At 44.8% G+C, this 21,951-nt stretch overlaps 1 protein-coding gene across 2 annotated transcripts in view; it reads left to right on the top strand.

Moving 5' to 3' along the window:
• Positions 1-21,951, top strand: part of UGGT2 (UDP-glucose glycoprotein glucosyltransferase 2) — a 1,472,699-nt gene that overhangs the window by 1,076,140 nt on the left and 374,608 nt on the right. For both annotated transcript variants that reach the window (XM_085622547.1, XM_085622546.1), the window contains 2 exons: positions 1,946-2,104; positions 20,088-20,173. In XM_085622547.1, coding sequence (XP_085478673.1) covers positions 1,946-2,104; positions 20,088-20,173 — 245 coding nt within the window. The remainder of the gene's footprint in view (positions 1-1,945; positions 2,105-20,087; positions 20,174-21,951) is intronic.

Raw genomic sequence — 21,951 nt, 5'->3', positions numbered from 1 at the left:
ACAAGGTCACAGTCAATTCTTCTGCATCTTCCGTAATCGGTGGTCATTAGTCTTCTTTGCCTCTTGGTAACTTCCGAGTGGCATTGACTCTGTGCCCTCTGCTTGCAGATACTCCACTTCAAGAATACACCCTTGGATTCCACCAGACTCTTTCACCTTCGCCAGCGGCATCTTTTCTGAAGTCTTCCATTGTGGTCTACGGCAGTTTCTGATGTGACTTCGCACCTATGCACCTGGCTTCCCTGGTGTAGGTATCCTGGTTCCTGGGGTATCCACGGGTGGGGTAACTCTCCAACCTTCTGTCTTCCTCAGGGTTTCTTCAGGGTCCACTAGGAAGGGTCCTTCTTCTTGAAAACTGCAACTTCAACTATTCTATTGACTTGGATTGAGTACGAAGTTGTTTTTCCACTCTGCACACAGCCTCCGTGGGGTTCCTGGGTGCTTACCTCGGGTGGTTGCTTGGGTCCCCAGCTCTTCTAAGTCTTCTGGTCAAGGTCCTGACTTCGGTCACAGTTCGCATTCCGCTTCTTTAGTTTATGGTTTGCTCTCCCACTGGTCGACCACAGTGTGTATTGGTGCTTACTTACCTGTTTTACATTTGAAGTATTGTGTTTATATCTCCGGATAGGAGATATATCAATGTGTTAGTGAGTGTGTATAATAAATATAACTGTATAATAAATATTATGTTTTTATAACTACATTGTGTGTTTCTTTTTTGTTTAACGTACACTATATGATTAGTTCTGGTAAAAGAAGCTCAGTAACACTCCTTCTGAACTAAGAATGAAAGCTACTACTTAAAGAGCTTTCAATAGTTGTCTAAGACCACTAAAATCAGCATTAGGGTTATCTGAGTTAGTGCAAGATGCTTCACTTAAATAAGTGTGCACTATATACTAAGCCAGCCTCCTACAATAACATAAACATGTATTTGTAAAGCACACATTTATCCTGAATGATATGTTGGAGCTGAAATAGCGTTTATTGTTACCGAAGTCGATGATTGGAATTGTTGTATTAAAAATTCAACTGCAAATGCATTTAGAAGTTCAACCATTTTTCTTCGGACGTCCGCTTATGAGTCCTGAAACTAATAGGTTGGGCTGCACACATGAGAGCTACTTATAGGTTGCTGGAGAGCTACCAGTACCTCACGACCTACTCGTTTGAGAAGCCTTATGTAAACTATAACACAAACTAACACACTCATTGGAAGATGTCATCGTGATGTCATAAATGATGTCTTAGAACATGCCATGAGTGATGTATTATGTGAGGTCATAAGCAGTGCATGAAGGGGGAGCAAGTTATAGTTCCCTGCTAACTATAACTGGTGAATTTTTGTGTTCAAAACCTCATTTTGGCTCTGAACCTAAGTATAGCATCACTGCAACCTTTAGTATTTTCTGTGAACTTCTAAGGTTTTGTTTTTTAAACAAAATCAGATCTTTTTATCACACCAAATTATAACTTCACTTTTATATGGATTTTTAATATTATAGAAATAGTGCAGGGCTACTTTAAAGAATGTCAGTATATCAGATATTATATTTATTTACTAAAGTTCACTTTAAATAAGTAGACAGTTGGGACAGATGTAAATTGAAAAATAAAGTTTCTCAGTAGAACTAAAGTAGCCCAATAACCCAAAAGACATTGCTAATGCGGCAAACCGTAGGAAACGCTAACATAATAAAAAGGTTGATTTTTTATTAAATACTGGTTCATTTAAAATCTGTTTAGTTAAAGGTTTCTATGGGAGGGGAGGCTGGAGTACCAAAAATCTCACTTTCTTTATAAAACCAAAATCTTACCTCCGTTCCTGATTAGGTCAGTGGCTAAACACAGTATTAATCCATGTTAGGCATGTTGAGGTGCAATGCACATATATTTCAGATACCTATCCAACTTGATCTTTTAAAAATGTTTTTTAATTTCACAGATGGAAGGAATGGTCATGGCAGCGTATGAGCTGGAATATTTACTTCTTGAAGGGCACTGCTTTGATACAAACACGGGACAGCCTCCAAGAGGACTTCAGTTTACCTTGGGAACAAAAAAAGACCCGGCTATGATGGACACAATTGTCATGGCAAATCTGGTAGGTTCGATATCCCATAATGTGTGTTATGAGTTAGCTTCTCAGAGAGCGTTGGAGCAATCTTAACATCATTTAGTAAGATAAAATAGTCATGGGAGGGATCAAAGACTTACTGCAAGTTTTTCAGTATGCGGAGAATTTTTTTTTTCAACATGGGGGAGAGATATCTAGTAATAAAACATGCACTATTAGATAACTGAAGAGAATGTCAAGTTTCCAGAGAGCGAAAGAATGTCATGTTCTTTTTTCTTCATGCTTAATAAGTGAATTGTACTCAGAAGAGGTTGAAGAGATTAGCAAACTCTAAAGGCAGACAGCTAAGACTAAGGAAATAACGGAAAGAGAGAAATAAGAGGAAAGCGATAGAAAGAACATCAAGAAATAGAAATTAAAGTATTATCAGACAAAGAGGTACAATTACCCATACTTGTGTGATTTTGCCCAAGGCACCTGGTACCTTGAATAGAAGGCACTTGGAGGAAACAGAAGGACCAGGATCAGATGGAAGTGGACGTCAGTGGGACAGAGTAAAAGAAGCCAAAAATTAAAAGGAACTGAAGAATTAGTCCTCATTACAAGACTATCTCGTTTTATGCAAATAAAGATCCTGGTCATCAACTCATATGAAGTCTTTTATAGGCAAAATACATGAAATATCATCAATCAGATTAGCAGCAACAATACAGATCAGAAGTACAAAGAATTCTATGATGTTCAGTAGTCAATCCAGCATAGATTCGCCCTGTAAGAGTGGAAAATACATGTCCTTTTATTGGACTTTAAACAAAGGATTTCGCACATTAGTGCACAATTACATGATTCTCAGGATATGCACCAATGAGTAGCAGGCAAAACATTTTTTTTACTACCGAATACATTTGGAGATTCCCCCAAAATACTATTACATTGGATTCAGAGGTTCCGCAGTAGAGTCTTTGCCACAAGGAAAAGGTTTAGGATCCACATCATCGGCAGTAGCTAACCATGCCCAAAAACATTTGTACTTCTCTCCGTGTGGTTGGGAATTTCATTTTAAGGACCGTTTCAGTCGTTTATGGGACACTCGCCTGAATCCCTTCTCAATCTGATCTCCCAGGAACATGACCTCCTTCTGGCAGCACTACAACTTTCAGGGGAAACCTTGTGCCCCTTTTATCCAAGTAATTGAGCAAAGCAATAGTGTCTTGCCTACAAGCTTCTTTTGGTATCAATGCAGTGAGTCATTGATGTACTGAATCAGGGTCGAGGTACACAGTAGTAGTAGAATTTCTGTGTTATTTTTAAGTATCTGATTGAAATAGGGCTGGCTGTCTGTATACCCTTGAGGGGCGCAACACCACATAGGAGTCTTCCTTTGGAACCGAAACACGAAGAGAAACTGGTTCTCTTTATGAAGGGGAACCGAGAAGAACACGTGACAAAAGTCAAAGACTGTGAACCTTTCAGTTTCGGGGGAATTTGGAACAGGATCACGGCAGGGTTTGGAACCACAGGATAGTATGGAATGACATTTTGGTTAATTTTTTTGGAGCCGCAGCACTATTCTTCATTATTTGCTTTTTGCAAAGTCATAATTGTAAAGTATATAGACTCCTGATGTCTTACTTCACAATACCCTGTTCTATCATGTTCTAGATGATAGGTGTTATTCCTGAAATGGCATTCGGGGTCAGCATGTAAGGACTTGTTGAAGGGAATACTGTGTTAGGGCAAAGGCTTATCCTTAGTGACTTGACACAGTTGATCAACCCAATTTCTTTCCTGGTAAAATCCCACACATCTTCGCTAATTGGTTCTCTCAAATCTATTAGTAGACCTTCTTAGTAATGCCCGGATACAACCTAACTACAGATTCCGGGTTTGTAATTTAAATTCTGTGTCTGCTGTTTGGGTCTCTAACCCTACTCTGTCTTGCGTACAGTAGATTACACAATTTAGCTTGCAGAGGAGATCCCTCCATATCAAGTTCTCAGGGCCTGAATCACACACAAAAAATTGGTGCTGCTCTTTGATGACTCCTTTTTTTTATTGGAACTGAGGCAGTGATCTAATTCATATGCTGCTGATTTGGAATCCTAACGACTTGGACATAATTTTCTTATTGGTAGGTTCTGGACCTCAGTCTGTTCCCACTGGGTCTGTGCAATCATGAACTTTTCTTTCTGCCCCTTACGTTTAGCCTCTAACATATCGCTGCAATATTTTGCATATTGCAGGATCTCGTCTATTAGTTTACTCTGCCAGTAAAGAACACCCTGCATGATCTGACTGCTAACTTCAGGTTGTAGTCCTTGCACGAAGAAGGCGAGAAACCGTCCCATGTTATCCTCGAACAGATCATTTAGACCGCTATGCTCTCTGCACACCTGAATTAGTCATTGAAAGATGGGTCCTTGGGTTGTTTACAACATTTTAGTCCAATTAATCTCCTTTTGGAGGACCTTAGTCCTTACGTTGGTATTGAGTGCATCGTATTTGGTCTTGACCAAAGGTAAAGGTGTAGTTGTACCTTCTACCCTAGGTAGTTCCTGCGTTGGCCATTCCACTGCTTGCTTACATTTTGCGTGTGGATCATTCGGGACAGTAAGTTCAAGTAACACGTCCAAATCCTCTCATAAGACCTTTGAAATGCCAACTATCTGATCTATCTGCGTGTACCATTTTCAGTTTCAACTTAACCCTCTCCTTCTTGGACCACAACTCTCTGAACATTTCAGTCTCACTCCAGTCCCTGATGTTTTCGATCACCTCCCTTGCATGCATTGTTAACCCTCTCTGCTTTAACAGTTTCAACTTCTTGTCATCAATCTTCCTGCCATTCTTTCACAACTTCTTGTTTTGCATTAAATCAAATCCAGATTTGTCCACCACTCTCTCCATCTTCTCATGTGCCTCTCACTCCACCCTCCTTGCTCATATAAAGTAACTCGCTCATGTCATAGTGCCGTAGGAAGTCTAGCCCTACATTACCTTTAACAATTTCATCAAATTCGGTTTTCAATTGGGGACATTTAGTCTTTTAGGGGTTGGTCCCTTACTATGTGGGTGGACTGGTAGAGTCGCAGTTAACGTGTAATCAAAGCCTCTCCCTGAGATGGGCCTGATGCTATCATGTTGCATACCCATGAGCTGTCCGGATAGACTCTCAGAAGGGTCTAACTCTGGGACATGTTAACAGTATTCGCAATAGTGGCAACATTTAGGGTTGCCGATGAGTCTGAAATACCTATTGTTATGCAGGAACGGTCTATGCAGGAGGTGGAACAGTGATCTCTGAGTAACTTAGGGGTGCACTAACATCTGGGGTAGCCACAGTGCTTGTGTCACTTCATCTTCTTGTGCTGTAGCACTTGATGCGGTTGCTGCATTATATGGTGGCGTTTTAAATCTAAAGAACTCATCTATGAAGGCATCTTCCTCCTCGATCTCTACTTCTGCCTCATCCATAGATTTATTTTTCTTTCTAGGTTTTTCCTTTTCTATCTCCTCGATCTCTAACAGCAGATAAGCTCCAATTACCTCAATCACTTCCTCCCTCCTTCTTTTACCTCCCATCTTCCTGGGTATTCATCCACGAATAAGCCTAATGATGGATTTTGTAATGCAAATTTCTTTCTTTTCTCCTCAGTCGCAATTTGTTCCCCAAGATTCAGGGCCTCAGACTATGTGGATCTAGGCTGAGGTCTCTTTTTATACATTCCCCTCCTTAAATCTTTGATTCTGGAAATCGGGAGCCTGCTGTTGCCTTCAAGGGAGTTTTGACCAGAGGACTGCGAGGTCCAGCAGCCCTCCAGCTCTTACCTGCTGCCTCTTCCTCGTGACTCCGCCTCCTGCCTAAGGACGCTACTTAACGCCTCACGGCCCCCGCTTCGCGGGAGCCGCTCGGGAGCCTGCTGTTGCCTTCAAGGGAGTTTTGACCAGAGGACTGCGAGGTCCAGCAGCCCTCCAGCTCTTACCTGCTGCCTCTTCCTCGTGACTCCGCCCTCCCGCGCAGAGATATAAACCCGTGTGTGTATTCACGCAGCGCGGGACGCAGCGTGGGCGAAGCCCGGGCAAAGGGCGGGCCCGTTTTAGCCCGTTACAGACCGTCTAAGACCGGACCGGGCCATCTCTCTTTCATTTGTTTCCTCGTTTGTTCACTGTTCTCCCTGTCCAGTGTTTGTTACCTTTAGGGTTTACCTGTTTACTCTACGCAGGGGTAGAATGTCAGCTAGGGAAACTAGAAGTAAAGCTCTTTCCTCTACTGTATCAATGTCAGGCACTTTAGATTGTTTCTTGCTTAGAGCCAACTCCCTAATTTCTAATGAGATAACCATTCTGGAGAAACGGCTCTCACAAGGCATTGAAAATGCCAAAAGATCGTCACTGGGCCACATAGCCAATGCAAGAACACCTGAAAGGGAAAATATGTTTTCTAAATCCGTACTCCCTAGTGACCGTCTAGAGGTAAATACCCCCTCAGTCCCGAGCGTCCCTCTGGTGTTAATATTGTTCTCCCTGTGTCCTATAATGGCCCAAATCCTCCCCTGTGTCTAATCAAACCCCTGACGGAGGACTTGAACCCAGTCGCAAGCGTCTTAGAGCAAATAGGGAGGGGGCTGTGTCGAAAAGAAAAAGGGGCCCACTCGTTGAGGGAGGTAAAAAACAAAGGGCACCTGTGGCCACATCTCATTTAGATTCCTCTCGTGGGGGCAATTCTAATCTGAGCTCTTCTGCAGTAAATGACCCTGCACCTATACCGGTCTTTCATCCCACTCAGGCCGCCTTGGTACATCAGTCTCCTAATATAGCCAATAGTGGTAATACCTGGATAAGGGCTGATCCTCAAAAGTATGACTTCGAGGGCCTCTTGAAATCTTTACTTAACCCCCTTCTTGCTAGACTTGATCAAATTGATTCTAGGCTGGCAAATTTGGAAAGGGCAATTGAGCCTAGGTCTCAACATCACTCTATCCTATCATCTACGGGAAGGGGGCGGGTTGACACTGTATTAACTGAGAGGTTACCTAACCCTATCCTTCCACTAGTTCTACCAACCTCGGCAAATCCTCTGTTGCACTCACAGGTCGCTGCTATAGTGAGTAACCTCCCCGTCCCCCCCTCCCTCACTGAGGTTGGCGACAAACCCGCATTGGGTATAGAGCAAGAAACTCAGGAGGCCACTACCACTACCCCGGGGAAGGAACAATACTAAATCTCCCACCGGAAGCAGCGCCACTGGTTGTTGTTCTAGCAGGAGTTCCTAAACTCACTGTAGCAAAAGAGGAAACTTTTGCGTCACTTAAGAACAAAGTAGTAAGTTGGTTAACCAAGCACAGACCACTTCCGCCAAAATTCTCGGGTGAAATTCTGATGGTCCGAAGGGTGCAATGGGTGGGTCCATCTAAGAAGAGTATTAGTGGGGACTGGGTGGTTGTAAATCTGAGGGATGCGGGTGCAGTCTCCTTTATTTTGAATTGTCTCCACACAGAGGAAGAATCTTTCATTCGGACTCTGCCACTGGCTTTCTTCTATCCACCACTTAGCAGAAATCAGGTAGAGGACCAGGAACCAGGGTGGACGAGGGTGGGTCATAGAAGCCGTTTTACCAGGCCCATGAATATTTACCACCCCTTGTAAGTACCACACTGTACCCGAGGGACTATAATAGGTTTAGGTGTTTGAGCGAGATAGACTGACTAACTACTAATTCTAATATAGTGGGCCAGCATATTGTTGCTCCTAGGGATAGGATGGGAATCTCTTGCATTGAACTTACAACTACTGAAGCGACTATGGAGGGGACAGATGGGGCGGGTGTAGCTGAAAGTATATCACCCAGGTCTTCATGTGTCAATTTACCCCTAGCCCAACTGACCGTGACTAGTACGAACGGCTCGCGGGCAGCAAATCATACAACTACCGTGGATATTGCCAACCCAATCTTAGAAGTTCCACCTTCCCTTGCACAGCTGAAAATTATATCTTGGAATTTAGCTGGCATTGGCAATAAATTAAGGTGCCCCGACTGGGGTCAGTTTATAGACAACAATGATATTTGCCTCTTCCAAGAAACCTGGGCAAGGGATCCACACTATTGGAGTGGTTTTGCCTCATTCTCGATCCCAGCTCAGTGGGGGGGGGGGGGGGGGGGGGGCGGGGTAGACCATCCGGGGGCCTGACTATCTGGGTCTGTACCCATCTTGGCTGTAAGGTGACTGTTGTGGACACGGCATCTTTAGATGTGCAGTGTGTGATTTTAGTATGGCCAAATGATGTCCGGCTTATCTTGGTCAATGTCACCTCTAGACCAGTGAACATTACAGCGGAGTCGATTACTATTGACCAGCTTTCGATATTTTTAAACACTCTCCCCAGGGCCCTATCCTGTTAATTGAGGGAGATTTCAATTGTCATTTTGAGCCCCTTCCGGGTTTGATAGACGATGATATCCAGGAGGAGGATGATTACTGGACAATACCCCCAGTTGTGGGAAATTCTCCCAGGTCATGGACCCCCTTGGTTGTCCAGATTACGGCCCTAACTTTACAATATTCTATTAGGGCATGTAATGGCCGTACCAAATCCGATATCCCTGCTAAGTGTACTTTTAATAAACCCGGTAAAGAGTCTATGTTGGACTACATATTTGTCGAGACTCGCTCTTGGGACAAGGTGCTGGATTTTTTGGTTCTGTCAAGGGATGATAGTGACCATAACCCATTGTTCCTTCAGTTCCTGCTACCGGGGATTTGCACTACCCCGGACACTGGAATGATGGTTTCTGATACTGGTTATCATCTATCCAGTAACAGATGCAGGGTGAGGTGGGAAAAACTTGTTAAACTCCCCGGCGCAATCCCTGAACTTTACGGGAAGGTAATTCCGTTACTGGAAGCTGTAGGTTCCTTACCGTTGCAAGCTCCCACTATGGAAACGTATAAAAATTTTGAGGACTTAAATTTGGAGTTAAACACCATTTTGGCCAATGTGCTTAATCCCTTAACCCCTATGGATAGGAAGAGTTCCACCACACCAACGTGGTACAACTCTGCTTGTAGGAAAGCAAAAACACAACTTCTTGAAGCCGTTAAGTCTAATAACAACAAGGCTTTAATCAGACAGAAACGCTGGGAATACAAACAATTAATTGCCCATGCTAAAGCAGAGTGGGACAGTGATAATTGGGACAAACTAACCCAGGCACTTAAAAACAAAGATCCCCGTAAGTTCTGGCAAATTGTCAATACGGGATCATCCGCACCCATATCAGCAATAGTTCCCAATATCGCTGCTAGTGTTTGGGAGGATCACTTTTCTTCCCTCTATGCTAGTGATCGTCCCACCATTGCCCCGGCGGTGGGGGACAATTTGTTCAATCTTACTACTCAGCAGCATGGAGATGATTTTGGGGTCCAAGAAGTTACAGATATATTAACTAGTCTCCCTGCTGGTTAAGCACCGGGCCTGGATAAACTTCCTGGCGACCTTTTTAAAAATGAGCCGTTAGTCTGGGCCCTCTACTTAACGGCACTATTTAATGCAATCCTTAAGGGCATGGCAATTCCCACTACATGGCGTGGAGCCGAGATAGTTCCAGTTTACAAAAAAGGCTCCCCTCTACTTCCGGTGAATTACAGGCCGATTAGTCTTATAGACGTCCCCCCAAAATTTTTTGCTAGATTGATTTTAGAGCGACTTAAATTCTGGATGGAGGAATTCTCCATCCTTAGGCAGGGTTTAGAAAAAAAAATTCTACCGTGGACCAAATTTTTCGCCTCATGCTGTTATATTGGAAGACTGTAAAGGTGGAGGCTGGTTCATTATACACTGTGTTTGTGGACTTGCGTGCGGCCTTTGATTTGGTCCGTAGATCAAAATTGTGGTCCGTCTTATCAAAGCTGGGTGTCCCTGCCCCTCTATTGAATATGATAATTCGCCTTCACAAGGGAAATTTTGCACAAGTTAGGTGTGGGAAGTATGGGGTCTTAACATCTAGATTTGCTGTTGAAAAAGGAGTCAGACAGGGCTGCGTTCTGGCTCCCACTCTTTTTTGTCTTTGTTAATGGAGCCTTCTCGTATCTAGACAATGTCATTAACAGCGACGCCCCCAAACTTGATCGCAATAGGGTTCCTGCGATAATGTTCGCAGATGATACCCTATTGCTCTCCAAATCCCCTCTAGGCCTACAGAGGGTTTTGGACGGCTTTGAGCTATTTTGTCTGGAGCAGGGTTTGGAAATCAATACCCTTAAAACTAAACTTATGATTTTTAATCCTCCAGCCACGACGCGCCCAAACCCTTCTATAGGTGGGATTATCTTAGAAAGGGTCCATACCTTCGACTATTTGGGGCTTACCCTAAACGAAAGAATGACCTGGGTTACACACCAAATTAAGGCCCAGTTGAAATTAGTTCAAACAACCGGGGGGATACTGAAATTTTTTAACACATCATGTGTAAAATCGATTGGCCCACCTATCGAAATATACAAACTTCAGGCCTGCGGGCGTGTAGTATATGGATCTGAACTTTGGGGATCTAAATGCTGTTCAGAGATCCCATCTACAGAATCTAAGTTCTTAAGGCAATTGCTAGCCCTCCCTTTGAGCACACCCTTACTTCCACTGAGACTCGATCTGGGTTTGCGTCCCATTGATGAAGTGCTTGGTCTTAAACCCTTGATCTTCTGGAGGAGGATTTGGACTACCCCAGAGCTCGAGGTCTATAGAAAAGAATTAATGGAAGTACTGAGTCTACCTAGTGCAGGGAAACATCCACGGTTTACTTATGTGAAGAAGCAACTAGGTGCACTGGGCTTCTCAGATCTCTGGACAGACCCGGCGTCAGCTTGTTTTACTGTTTCTCGAAAGCACCTTATTCATTCCGATTATGAGTTCAAAATAGCAGAATCTATTTCCAAATCTCAATCTTCTATTTTAATACAACCCTTTTTATTAGGTAAAGATTTCTACCACTTTGAGGAGGCTTTGAGCGAGATTAGACCTCACTTTACAAGAAAACTCTTTTTGCAGTGGAGATATGGCACACTTCCCATAAGAACATTTACCAGTAAATGGTCACAGCCCTCCCCGGGAAATTGTCCTAGCTGTGATGCAGACCAGGAGACTGATTTACATATACTATTTTTCTGCCCTGCCTACAAAAAGACTAGGAACTATTGGATTGTCCCTATTTGCAAGAACCTGGGGTTTACACATTGTAGGTCAGCTTATAGGGTCTTTAAAACAGATCTATCTAGGCAAATAGTATTTGCAGTTTCATCATTTCTTGCATCTATGTGGAGGAAAAGAAGATGCAATGTGCCTTTATCATGAAATCTCATGTATTTGGTCTTTCTCACTAAATTTTTCTGTTGTGGTTCTTTTAGCCCAAAGCCTCTATCTATGCATTTTACATTTCTACTAAGATTTGTCAAAAGCTTAGGAACTGGCTTTTCCCCGCTGCTAAAATCTTAGTAGTTTGTTGGTTATGTTGATGTATTTTTAAAATCCAAATTCATATTTATTATTTTGAATGATTTGATCTTTTGTATTTTTAATTTGTATGAACTTTTATGGCTAATTTGTCGAAATAAAGATTGAGAAGAAGATTCTGGAAATGTTAAAGGTTCCCCTCAATGGGAATCGTAATTTCCCATCCTTGGACATATATTCGTGCCATTGGCTAAGTCACATGTACATGTGAAACCCTTTCCCTAGCTGGAGTGCTTTCTGGTGGGAATTTCTCTTCCTTGATCCATCTTTCTCATTTTGCGGAAAAGGATTTCCCATTCTGATAGTGTTTTCAGTCACTCCTAACTCAAATATCACACTCTTTCTGTACAATTGTGTTCACGATCAGCCTACCATTATCAGTGCGTCTCAATCAAACATCACCCTATCGCAATGCGGCCTCAGCTCTGCCAGCCAATCCCTACGTGGCACCAAATTAACGTATGCTTTACTACTGCCATGGTCTCCCCAACTTCACAAATAATGTTCTGTCTGCTTCGCCTAATCAGAAACCTCTAAAGTACCAAGAGGACTACTTACACAAAGTAAGTAAGGCCCTAACTGAAATTCTTGGTCACTAAATCAAGGTAAGCAGCCCCTTAATCGTATTTGCTTTCAATAATGGTCTTCATGCTCAGCTACATAATGAACAAGCTTCATTGCTATTTTTTCTGATTTTACTGGCCAGTACGGAAATTTGAAAAAAAGTGGGTCGGTACGGTCCCTCCATCAGTAGATGACTAGCTTAGTTTGATTAATTATTAATGTGGCTGAGGAATATCCCGTAAAAGAGCTTCAGTTGAGAGGAGAAACTCCTTTTTGGCCTGGCAAATGAAAACCTGACTGTCTAATGATTACACCATAGCCCTCTTGCTGAGTACAAGCTCGAAAATGGAGATGGTATTCCCCCCAGACTTATTTGAGCCGGGTGGTGAAATGAGGTCTTGAACACTTACTTTCACAAAGCAACAGACTCTACCTGCAGGAGTTGCTGTACTTAGTGTGTTCACTCCTGTGCACCAAGGAACGCACTGCCACTAAGTTTGATTACTGTAGTTGCACACTAGAAATGTTAGGTGCCTATCTTGGTGTAACTGATAGCGCCTCACAGTACACCTCACCTTAATAGGCAGTTCAACAATTGAGCAAAATCTAACTGAGGTACCTCTCTTCAACTCTGTGCCATATACATCAAATAAATCCGAAATCAAAGAATGTCATAAAATACAAAAACTGCCGTCCCTATAAAGCCAAGAATTAGTGCCACATAGTAATTAAATTTCAAAATCTGTCCACTGCATTTCCACCACAATGCACCTGCTGCAAGCCCGACATACACTACAATATGGCTTATTCGACCACTGCATGTGCATAAGTCCTTAATGATACTCATCTAATCTTTTTTTGGGTTGACACTACCTCATCCTCAGGAACCAGGATTGGTTTGGGGCAGGGTCAATTTGAATTTTGGAGCGAATCCTCTTAAAACATGAAGGTACAGTAGTTGGTTGTATAGCTAAATGGGTTAATTTAATGCTGATCGGAACCATCAGCTCTGCTACCAGATCTGCTGACCCACAAATCTGTATCACCTTGATTTATCCTGTGCATGCCAATGGCTCAGACCTGGAACGGAGTAGCCCCTATACCGGCTTTGTTGCTCCCTGATTGGACCTGTCTCTATCTCTTTGTAAGACTCAGTAATGAACTCGGACTGTGACATTCTCAATAAGAATGACAGATATGGGTCAAAGTTTCAAGTCTTTCCAGCGTGGCCAGGAAAGATGGCCAATTGAACGCACTCCTAGAGTGTTCCGCAGCCCCAAGTAAATACCCTGCAGAATCCTGTACTGTCGAACTACGAAAGTCATGAGGAAGTGTCCTGAGATTAGCGGCAGTGAGATTTGCCCGGCTGGAGTCGCAGGGGCACGCAGAGAGAGATCCCTGGTGTGATGAGTGGCGGTTGGAAACTGAGCCACCAGAGAGAATCAGGGGCCTCACTGGGCCTTGAGGGAGCGGCCTGACGCAGCTGGTGTGTTGGCCCTGGTGAAGAGGAGAGGCCTAGGGCAACTGATCCAAGCTATGGAATTGTAGCAGGGCTGCGGCAGGAGACTACTGGAGTCTGCGATTACCCTGGGAAGGCAGTGCCGGGAGCAACTCCACAGCTGCAGAAATTGGGCAGAGCGAGCCGCAGGTTGCAGCTGGCGGGCGCACGGCGATGTGGAATGCAGAGAGAGCCTTAAGGGACAAGTTCTTCCCCTGGGAGAGAAGGCTGTTGGTGCGAGAGTGGTTGAGGAGCGCTTACCCCAATGGTTGAGCGGAGCAGAGGACCGTACAGGGAGAACCGCCCCAAAAATCTAGAGGTCTGTGACAGAAGGTACTGAGGCCATATCGTAAAATGGGAGGGGTGAGAGGAGTGCTTAAGACATAGAAGCTCTTGCAATTGAGCAGGACGCCCAACTAGAGTGGTGATGGAGTGGGCTGAATTGAAGTAAGAAGAACTGTGTACTTCAGAGAGGAGGGCTGTATAGGGCCCGTAAGGGTCTCTAGACGCTGGGGGCCGTCGGGAAGATTAAGCAAGCAATTGCCCAGAGTCACATGGTGCTGGGCTAATCTGCCCCCGGCGCTGGGGATTTAACCGTGATCCCCAGATTCCGGAGTCAGTCGCCCTGGCCGCAGCGCCACACCTCTTCCTCTTCCTGACCACTGCAAAGTCGCAGACAGAATCACATCAGCTCAGCACACAGTCACAGACTGGAAGTCTGCAGTTACAATCCTCAAGGAACATGTATCTCGTCTGATGGTGTCCTCTGCAACATTGGAAAGCAGAGCAGAGGATGCAGAAGGAAGTTCGCGAAACTTTAATCTTCGGTTTCTTGCGTTCCTGTAGTGAGCGTAGGGGGCATCAGTGGAAAGCTTCCATGAGGACTGCCTCATAACCAAACTGACTTTAACCATCTTGTCGCTAGTTTTTGCAATTGAAAGGGCCCATTGGGCACTGACGGCGCGACCACCACCTAGGGCACCCCGAGAGCCATCATTGCATGGGTATTCAACTATAGGGATTGAGACATCATACTGAGGGCCGCACATGAAGCAAGTGAGCTATGCTTTGAGAACTACAGCATTGCTGTCTTCCCGGGTTAAACTCTTAAGGTGCAGACACACCGAAAGTCCTTTCTGGAAGTCAAGCAAAAGCTAAAAGCTATGAACTTTTCCTAGATGTTGCTGTACCTAGTACAGCTCGAAGTGATCGCAGACAGCAGGACGCACTTCTTTGAAAATCCAGAGTTGTGATCCTGGCTGGAGATGTGGTACAAGGTATCTGGCCATGAGAATGGACTGCCTGGGTCGGACCATGTGGGTGATCAGAGGTGCCCAAGATGGGCGAGGGCAGGAAGCCCCCCCAGGTTGAAAGTACAGAGGAATTGACTCACACCACGAGTGGTGGTGGAACAGGATGGTACTTTGGGTAGAGATTCTGAGCGTGGGGGTGAACGTGAGATGACAAATGGACACCGGAGGAGTGACAGGTGGAGAAAGAGGAAGTCGGTTGAACTGCTGCTTGGAGGGGGGCATGATGACTGTGGTCCTACGGGTGGGGCGGGGTGGCCATTGGGGTGGGCACTTCAACGTTCGACATGGGAACCACAAGGTTATGGATGGGACAGAGTGAAAGCAATAATGTGGCTTTCAGTACTAATCGGATAGGGAGTGTAGGGCAGTCTGAGTGTTGCTCCTGGTGGGACTCGTCCTTTTATAATCGGAGACCAGCTGGGTGTTGCCTCACTCCTGCATATTTTACTTATTAGGTAGTAATACGATAAGTGTTAGGCCATAGTCGGGAGGCCAGTTAGCTGTTGTTTGTAGGGGAAGGGTAGGGTAGGTTGGCGATGCGTTGCTGGCCAAATATGGTGTGTATACACAAAGTCTGATTGTTTTGTGGAGTTTACCCTGGAACGGAGCTGGGGACGGGGGGGAGTTGGTGTGAGGTGTTTAGATCATACAAGAATAACTGGTACGAGACTTCATTGGCAGAAAGCTGTGGTTCTAGGAGGAGGATGCATGGTTGGGCTTGGCCCTGGACAGATGTGGAAGTGGCATGGAACAAAGTTATAAAATAGTTTTTTGGAGTGTCAGAGAACTGGTTTGGTATGTGAAGAGGTATAGGGTGTTGTCCTACATGCACAGGTATGGGATTGGTATAGCATGCCTCCAGTGAACCCACTTGATAGACAAGGAAGATCGTAAGCTGAAGAGGATGTGGAGAGGCCAGTTGTACTTCTCAACGTACTCGTCCTATAACGGGGTATCGATATGGGTATTGCCCGGAGTTCTGCTTAAGCTGCAATACACAGAGGCTGATCCGGGTGGTAGGTATATACTGTTTCAGGGTACATTGGATGGTAGGGCTCTCTGCATTTGCAGGGTACATTGGATGGTAGGGCTCTGCATTTTCACTGTATATGCACTTAAAATGATGGTAGAAATTTTGCTTGAAGATTCAGGAGCTGTTGACGGATGCTGTAGTCATTAGGCTGTCGTGAGTGGGTGATTTCAACTGTGTGATGGATGGAGAGCTTGCCCGAAAGCCACAGAGACAAGCGGCAATGTCAGCAATGGTGGAAATGCTGAGTGCTGTTATACAGAACATGGGATGTGTGGAATCTGGCAGGAGATGCACCCACGAATGAGGGAGTGCTCCTGCCATTTGCTGACACATGGCACATATAACAGGTTGGAGAGGGTGTTGGGCACTGAGAACAAAGTCTCCTCTGTATGAACGGCCACATGCTTGTGCTGTACTTATCTGTTTACTCACTTCTGCTCTTAAAGTTGGTGAGTGGGAGATCAGCTCTTAGCTCATGCAGCTGGTTGTTGACCTCAGATGCTCCTGTCTACTCGACATGTCGGGTCAATAGGTGTGGCATTGACGGAGTATATGAGTGGCAATTGGGGTATGACAGTGAGTAGAGTGAATGAGTGGGAGGCAATAAAGGAGGTTCTGAGAGGGGAATGTATGAATAAGGTCTACAGTATCAAATAACAGTTGAATGAGGGTCTGAAGGTGCTTGAAGAGAGGCTGACAAACCTGAAGGGATGTGAGGTCCTAGATACAGGACTGGGGGCAGAGGTCACAAAGATAGGCACAAGACTGGTGAAACCTGGGATAGGTTAGAAAGATTTAAGTGGAAGGAGTACAGGCAGAGGCTCCTCAGAGAGGGTGACAAGCAACAAAAACTGTTTTCTCTCTTCATTTTCTCATAGAGGTTATGGAGGATGCTACAGAATCTAAAATGAAAGCACATTTTCTGTAAATTTACACTTTCTTCCTCAGTCATATGACAATAAAGTCTGGCATGCTGTATGAAACATGTACTTCTAAGAGAAGCAGCAGACTGTCATTTGATTTCCCAGTATTCTACAGCAGCCTCCCAAAGTGTTCTGATGAACTACTGAAGTGCTAACATTCTTACTTTTGACAAAAGTGTGGCAGACCTAAAGCCATCTTGACCAAATCAGAGCAGTAAAACATAAACATTTCCTTTAGAAATACACGAAATGGCGGGGTTCACTTTGCCATTGAAATTATGGTTGGTGCTGTAGAAAGCAAAATTAGGATACATTTTCTATGAGGTCTCAAATATCTTCCTCATACATTTTGATAAAACATTCTGACATGCAGACTGTAACATGCACTTTATACAACAACAACTGCAGCCCGCCAGTTGACTCCCTGGTGAATAGCTACCACTTCACCACAGTGTTCTAATGAGCAGCTAGAGTTCTAATATACTGAATGTATGACAAAACTGTGGCATACCTGAATGCCATTTTGATAGAATCAAAGCTGTAAAGCTGAAAGCATTTCCGAAGGAGATTATTTCAATAAAAGAGGAAATAAGAAAGCTTGATCCTTTAAAAAAAAAAGGAAAAGTCTCCCAAGATAGCCGCCAGAGAAAAATAGCCCACAAGTAGCCCAAATATTGCCAAAATAGAGCTCAATGACAGAAGTGAGCAGAGCGCTCAAGCAACTCATGCAACAAATAATCAAGTGATCAATTGAATAAAAAATATAAAAACAGTCACTTGTTTCAAAGCCTTTGTTACTGTTTGAGAACTGAGAAAATGTGTCCTAATTTTAGCTTTTTCGAGTATTAACCATAATTTCTATGAGAAAAAAGACTCCCCTCATTTTGTTAATTTCCAAAGCAATTGCTTTAAGTTTTACAGTTTTGATTCCATCAAGATGACTTCAGGTGTGCCACACGTGTCAAAATACAGAATGTTAGTGTTCTAGTTCTTCATTATAACATAGTGAAGAGGGAAAGGACAGTGGCACTGTCTTTGCCAATTGAGTGCAGGAGGGACCAAGCAGGGCAGAGGCAGCTAACTGACCACAACTGACAGGTGTAAGGGGCAGTGACAGCACCGAAGACCATAGAGGGCAAGGCCAAGGGAGAAGGGGGCAGGGGCAGCAAGCGAACCATGCAGGACAGGCGAGAGGGGCTGTGGCAGCACAACAGACCATAGAGGGCCAGAGAGAGGGGCTGTGGCAGCATAACAGACCAAGGAAGGAAGGAGGAATAGGTTAGGGACACAGAGTTAGACCATGGAGGGCAGGAGGGTGGTTGTAGGGGTAGCAAGCTGACCATGCAGGCAGGCAGCAGGGATAGTGGCAGCACAACTGACCACATAGGGCATGCAGGAGGGCAGTGGCGGTACAACAGGGCCATGCACGGCAAGGGAGGTGTAGGAGCATGCACATGGTCAACAGAGAGCAGAGGGAGGGGACAAGGGCAGCAAGCTGACCAAGCAGGGCAGGCACAAGAGCAGTGGTAGCACAACGGATGATTGTGAGCAATAAGGAGGGGAAAGGGGCATGCACATGAACAACAGAGTTCAGGGATAGTAAGACAAGGACCTCAAGGTGACTTTGCAGGGCAGCCCAAAAGGGCAGTTGCAGCACAACAGCCAATGGAGGGCGGGAGTGTGCAGAGGCATACCAACTGACCACAGAAGGCAGGAGGGAGGTGATCAGACATAGACTCAGACAACGGAGGACCAGAGGCGTTAGGGGCAACAAGCTAACTATGCAGGACAAGTGGGGAGGGGAAGTGGCAGCACAACTGCCCATGCAGATAAGGGGGAGTAGCAACACAGCGGACCATGGAGGACAGGAGGTAGGGACAGTGGCAACTCAATGGAGGGCAGGAGTGAGGGGGTAGGGACATATACACAGACAAAGGAGGGCAGGAGGTGGGAGAGGTAGGGGCAACAAGCTAGCCATACAGGGCTAGTGGGGAGGGGCAGTGGCAGCACAATAGATCATGCAGGCAGGATGGGGATCGGCAGCACAGTGGACCATGGAGCGCAGTAGGGAGAGGCAGTGGCAACACAACTGACCATAGAGGGAAGGAGGAAACTGGACTCAGGGCAGGGGTAAGGAAACCGGGGCAGCAAGCTGACCACACAGGGGAGGTAGCACAATGGACTATGTACGGCAGGTAGTAGGGGCAGAGGCAGCACAACAGACCATGGAGAGCAGGATGGATGGAGCAGGAGCCTGCACATGGACACTGGAGGGCCACAGGAGGAGGCAGGACAGGAGTAAGAAACTGACTAAGAAGGGCAGGCATAAGGGGCCATTGAAGCTCAATGCACCATGGAGGGCAGCAGATAGAGCACAAGGGCATACACATGAACAATGGAAGGAATGTGGGAGAGACCAGAGGCAGCAAGCTAACCACACAGGGCAGGTGGGAGAAGCAGTGGCAACACAACAGACCACACATAAAAAGCTGAGTTAGTGGCAGCGCAGCAGACCATGGTGGGTAAAAGGGAAGGGGCAGGGGCATGAACAGAGGACAATGGCGGGTAGAAGTCAGAGGGTAGGGGCGGAACTCAGACAGCAGGAAGATGAGGGCAGCACAGCGTACCATGGCAGGCAGGAGGGAGGGGCAGCACAGTGGACCATGGAGGATAGAAAGATGGATTACTGGCATAAACTCAAGACAATGGTAGGCAGGGTGGAGAGGTTAGGGACAAAGGCAACTAGCTGACCATAGTGGGCAGGGGGAATAGTGGCAGCTCAATGGAACATGGAGGGCAAGACTGAGAGGGCAGGGGCGTGGTATTCCATCAAAAGGTGGCAAATGTCCCATCCGCTGCACCTAGAGTGCTATGTGACAATAATGCACTTGTAATACGACAGAAGGGACATCTTCCATGTTTTCAACGGAGTACGCTGTCCAACAAACTCTAAATAAGACCCATAGTTCTCCTTTTCTCATGCTTTTTTGCAGGGACACTGGTTAGTGCACTGTAGACTCTTTGAAGAAGCATGCCACATTTTACTTTGGTGAATTGTACAAACCCTGTCACAAACCATTTCCAGAATTCCAACTGATGTGTAAGGGCTTGCACATTTTTTCGTGTCTCATTAGTACTAATAATTTAGTTGTTATATTCTCTTGCTTCTTTGTAGGGATACTTTCAGTTGAAGGCAAATCCAGGGGCTTGGATATTAAGATTACGCCATGGAAGATCAGAAGAAATCTACCACATATTTGCGTAAGTCCAGTTTTACTTACAAATTTTCCTTTCTTTAAAATCAGTGCATTTTTACTGTTTTATATCACTGTGATTGACCCAGCCTTTTTTTTTAAAGTGTGGTATTTATTGTTTAATCATCCGCAGCGGGTGCATTTTGCTAGCAAAGCTTTGTGATGTGTCTTATGAGTACATTTGCTATTTGATTGAAGTCAACATGCAGTGTTGTACCACCACATTTTAAGGAAATTATGATACTGTTACAACAGTTGAATGATAGTGCCTTATTAAAGCTCTGTTTGTTAAGAGGCTCTTGTGCAGCTCTCAGATTCTAAGAGGCACATCCAATTGCTTTGTAAGCGTGTAGACAATAAATGGCATTGTCAGAGGAAAATATTACCTGGCAAAAAGTCTCACATTGTACATAGTTGAACGTAGAATGAGGTATCAGTTTGGCCTTTTGTATTGCTGGAACATCAACACAATGTGTAGAGTGCTGTAGTTGCCTAAGCACATATTCACATATCTAATGTTGGAGTCTTAAGTGGTATTATGTTGCAGTGATTAGTTCTTATTATGCGCAATTGGTGACCATGAGTGATGTAGATATGATTTTCTGAGTAAATCTGAGCTTTCAGACATGCCATCTCCTGAGAACCTAGCAGCCATTGGCGCTGTTAGACAGCACATTTTGCCTCAGCATGAACCTTGAAAGAAGTGTTGGGCAGGCCTTCTGTGGTTCTGTAAGTGATGGAATAGGAATCATTTAGGGGGTCACAAGCGTTTGTAACTACAAACTATTGTTTACTTTTTATTCTCATACACTTGTCGCTCATTTGCTTCTTTGAAACTTTGAAATAACTTTTTGTTTTTACTTGTTTTGCAGTTTTATATCCATAGTTTCTAGTTTCTTCAGGGATAACAGCTGCCTGGTGTCTTTTACCGAAGTTTAACTTGGCTCAGTAATAATGTGATGTAATATAGCCTTATAGACCACCGTGGCAGGCTATACCAGCCATTGAAGGCCCTCTTCAGCATAAAAGCCTGAGCCAAATGCAAGGACCTTTAATCGCCGGTACAGCCCACTATGGCAAGCTATGTGGTTATTAGAACATTCCGCCCCATGAGGGCAGAATGTCCTAATTAAAAAAAAACAACAAAGGCCTCCCAGAGACTGAGGAGGTTGAAACCCCCATGGCTCAGAAGCCTTTGTTTCACAGTTGTTGCTGTGAAACTTCAGCAGCTAACGGACACACACAGGTCCACGGCTGAAAACTGTTGAACATTCACAACAATAGCTATGAAAGTAGGCTGAAGTCAGCCCTTGGTTCTCCTTGGGCACGGCTAGACTGGTTTTTCTGATTCACCCAAGCCGGGGAGACCAAGGAGCTGAACAGAATTCTCCCCACTCTCCTTCAAAGGCTCCAGTGGCACTGTGAGCTACGGGAGAAGAGAGGATGGAAGGCTTCTATGTGCCTTGCTGCACAGGCTCTGCTTTTCGCTTTCCCCTGCCCTATCCAGAGAGAGTGAGAGTCAGAGGCTCTGTATTAAGATATTGTAATGTTGAGAGCAGTGAGCCTATACCAGGTTTTATATGTTGCTGCTGCTCTATTGTCTTCAATGGAGATCTTAACATGCCAATGTTCTAATATTCTATTGATGTCACTGGTGTAGGCACAAGGCCTTGTGATGCAAGTCCAGCTGCAATAGTTTTGGTGAAATGAGACTACTGTATGTGATTTGTGTGTGGCGAATCCTGAACAAGGTGATATTTCTCAATGGCTAAAAGTAAGATTTAT

The sequence above is a fragment of the Triturus cristatus genome, chromosome 8 (assembly GCF_964204655.1).
Source record: "Triturus cristatus chromosome 8, aTriCri1.1, whole genome shotgun sequence".
NCBI classification, from domain to species: Eukaryota; Metazoa; Chordata; class Amphibia; order Caudata; family Salamandridae; genus Triturus; species Triturus cristatus.
This window is presented reverse-complemented; position numbering and strand designations above follow the sequence as displayed.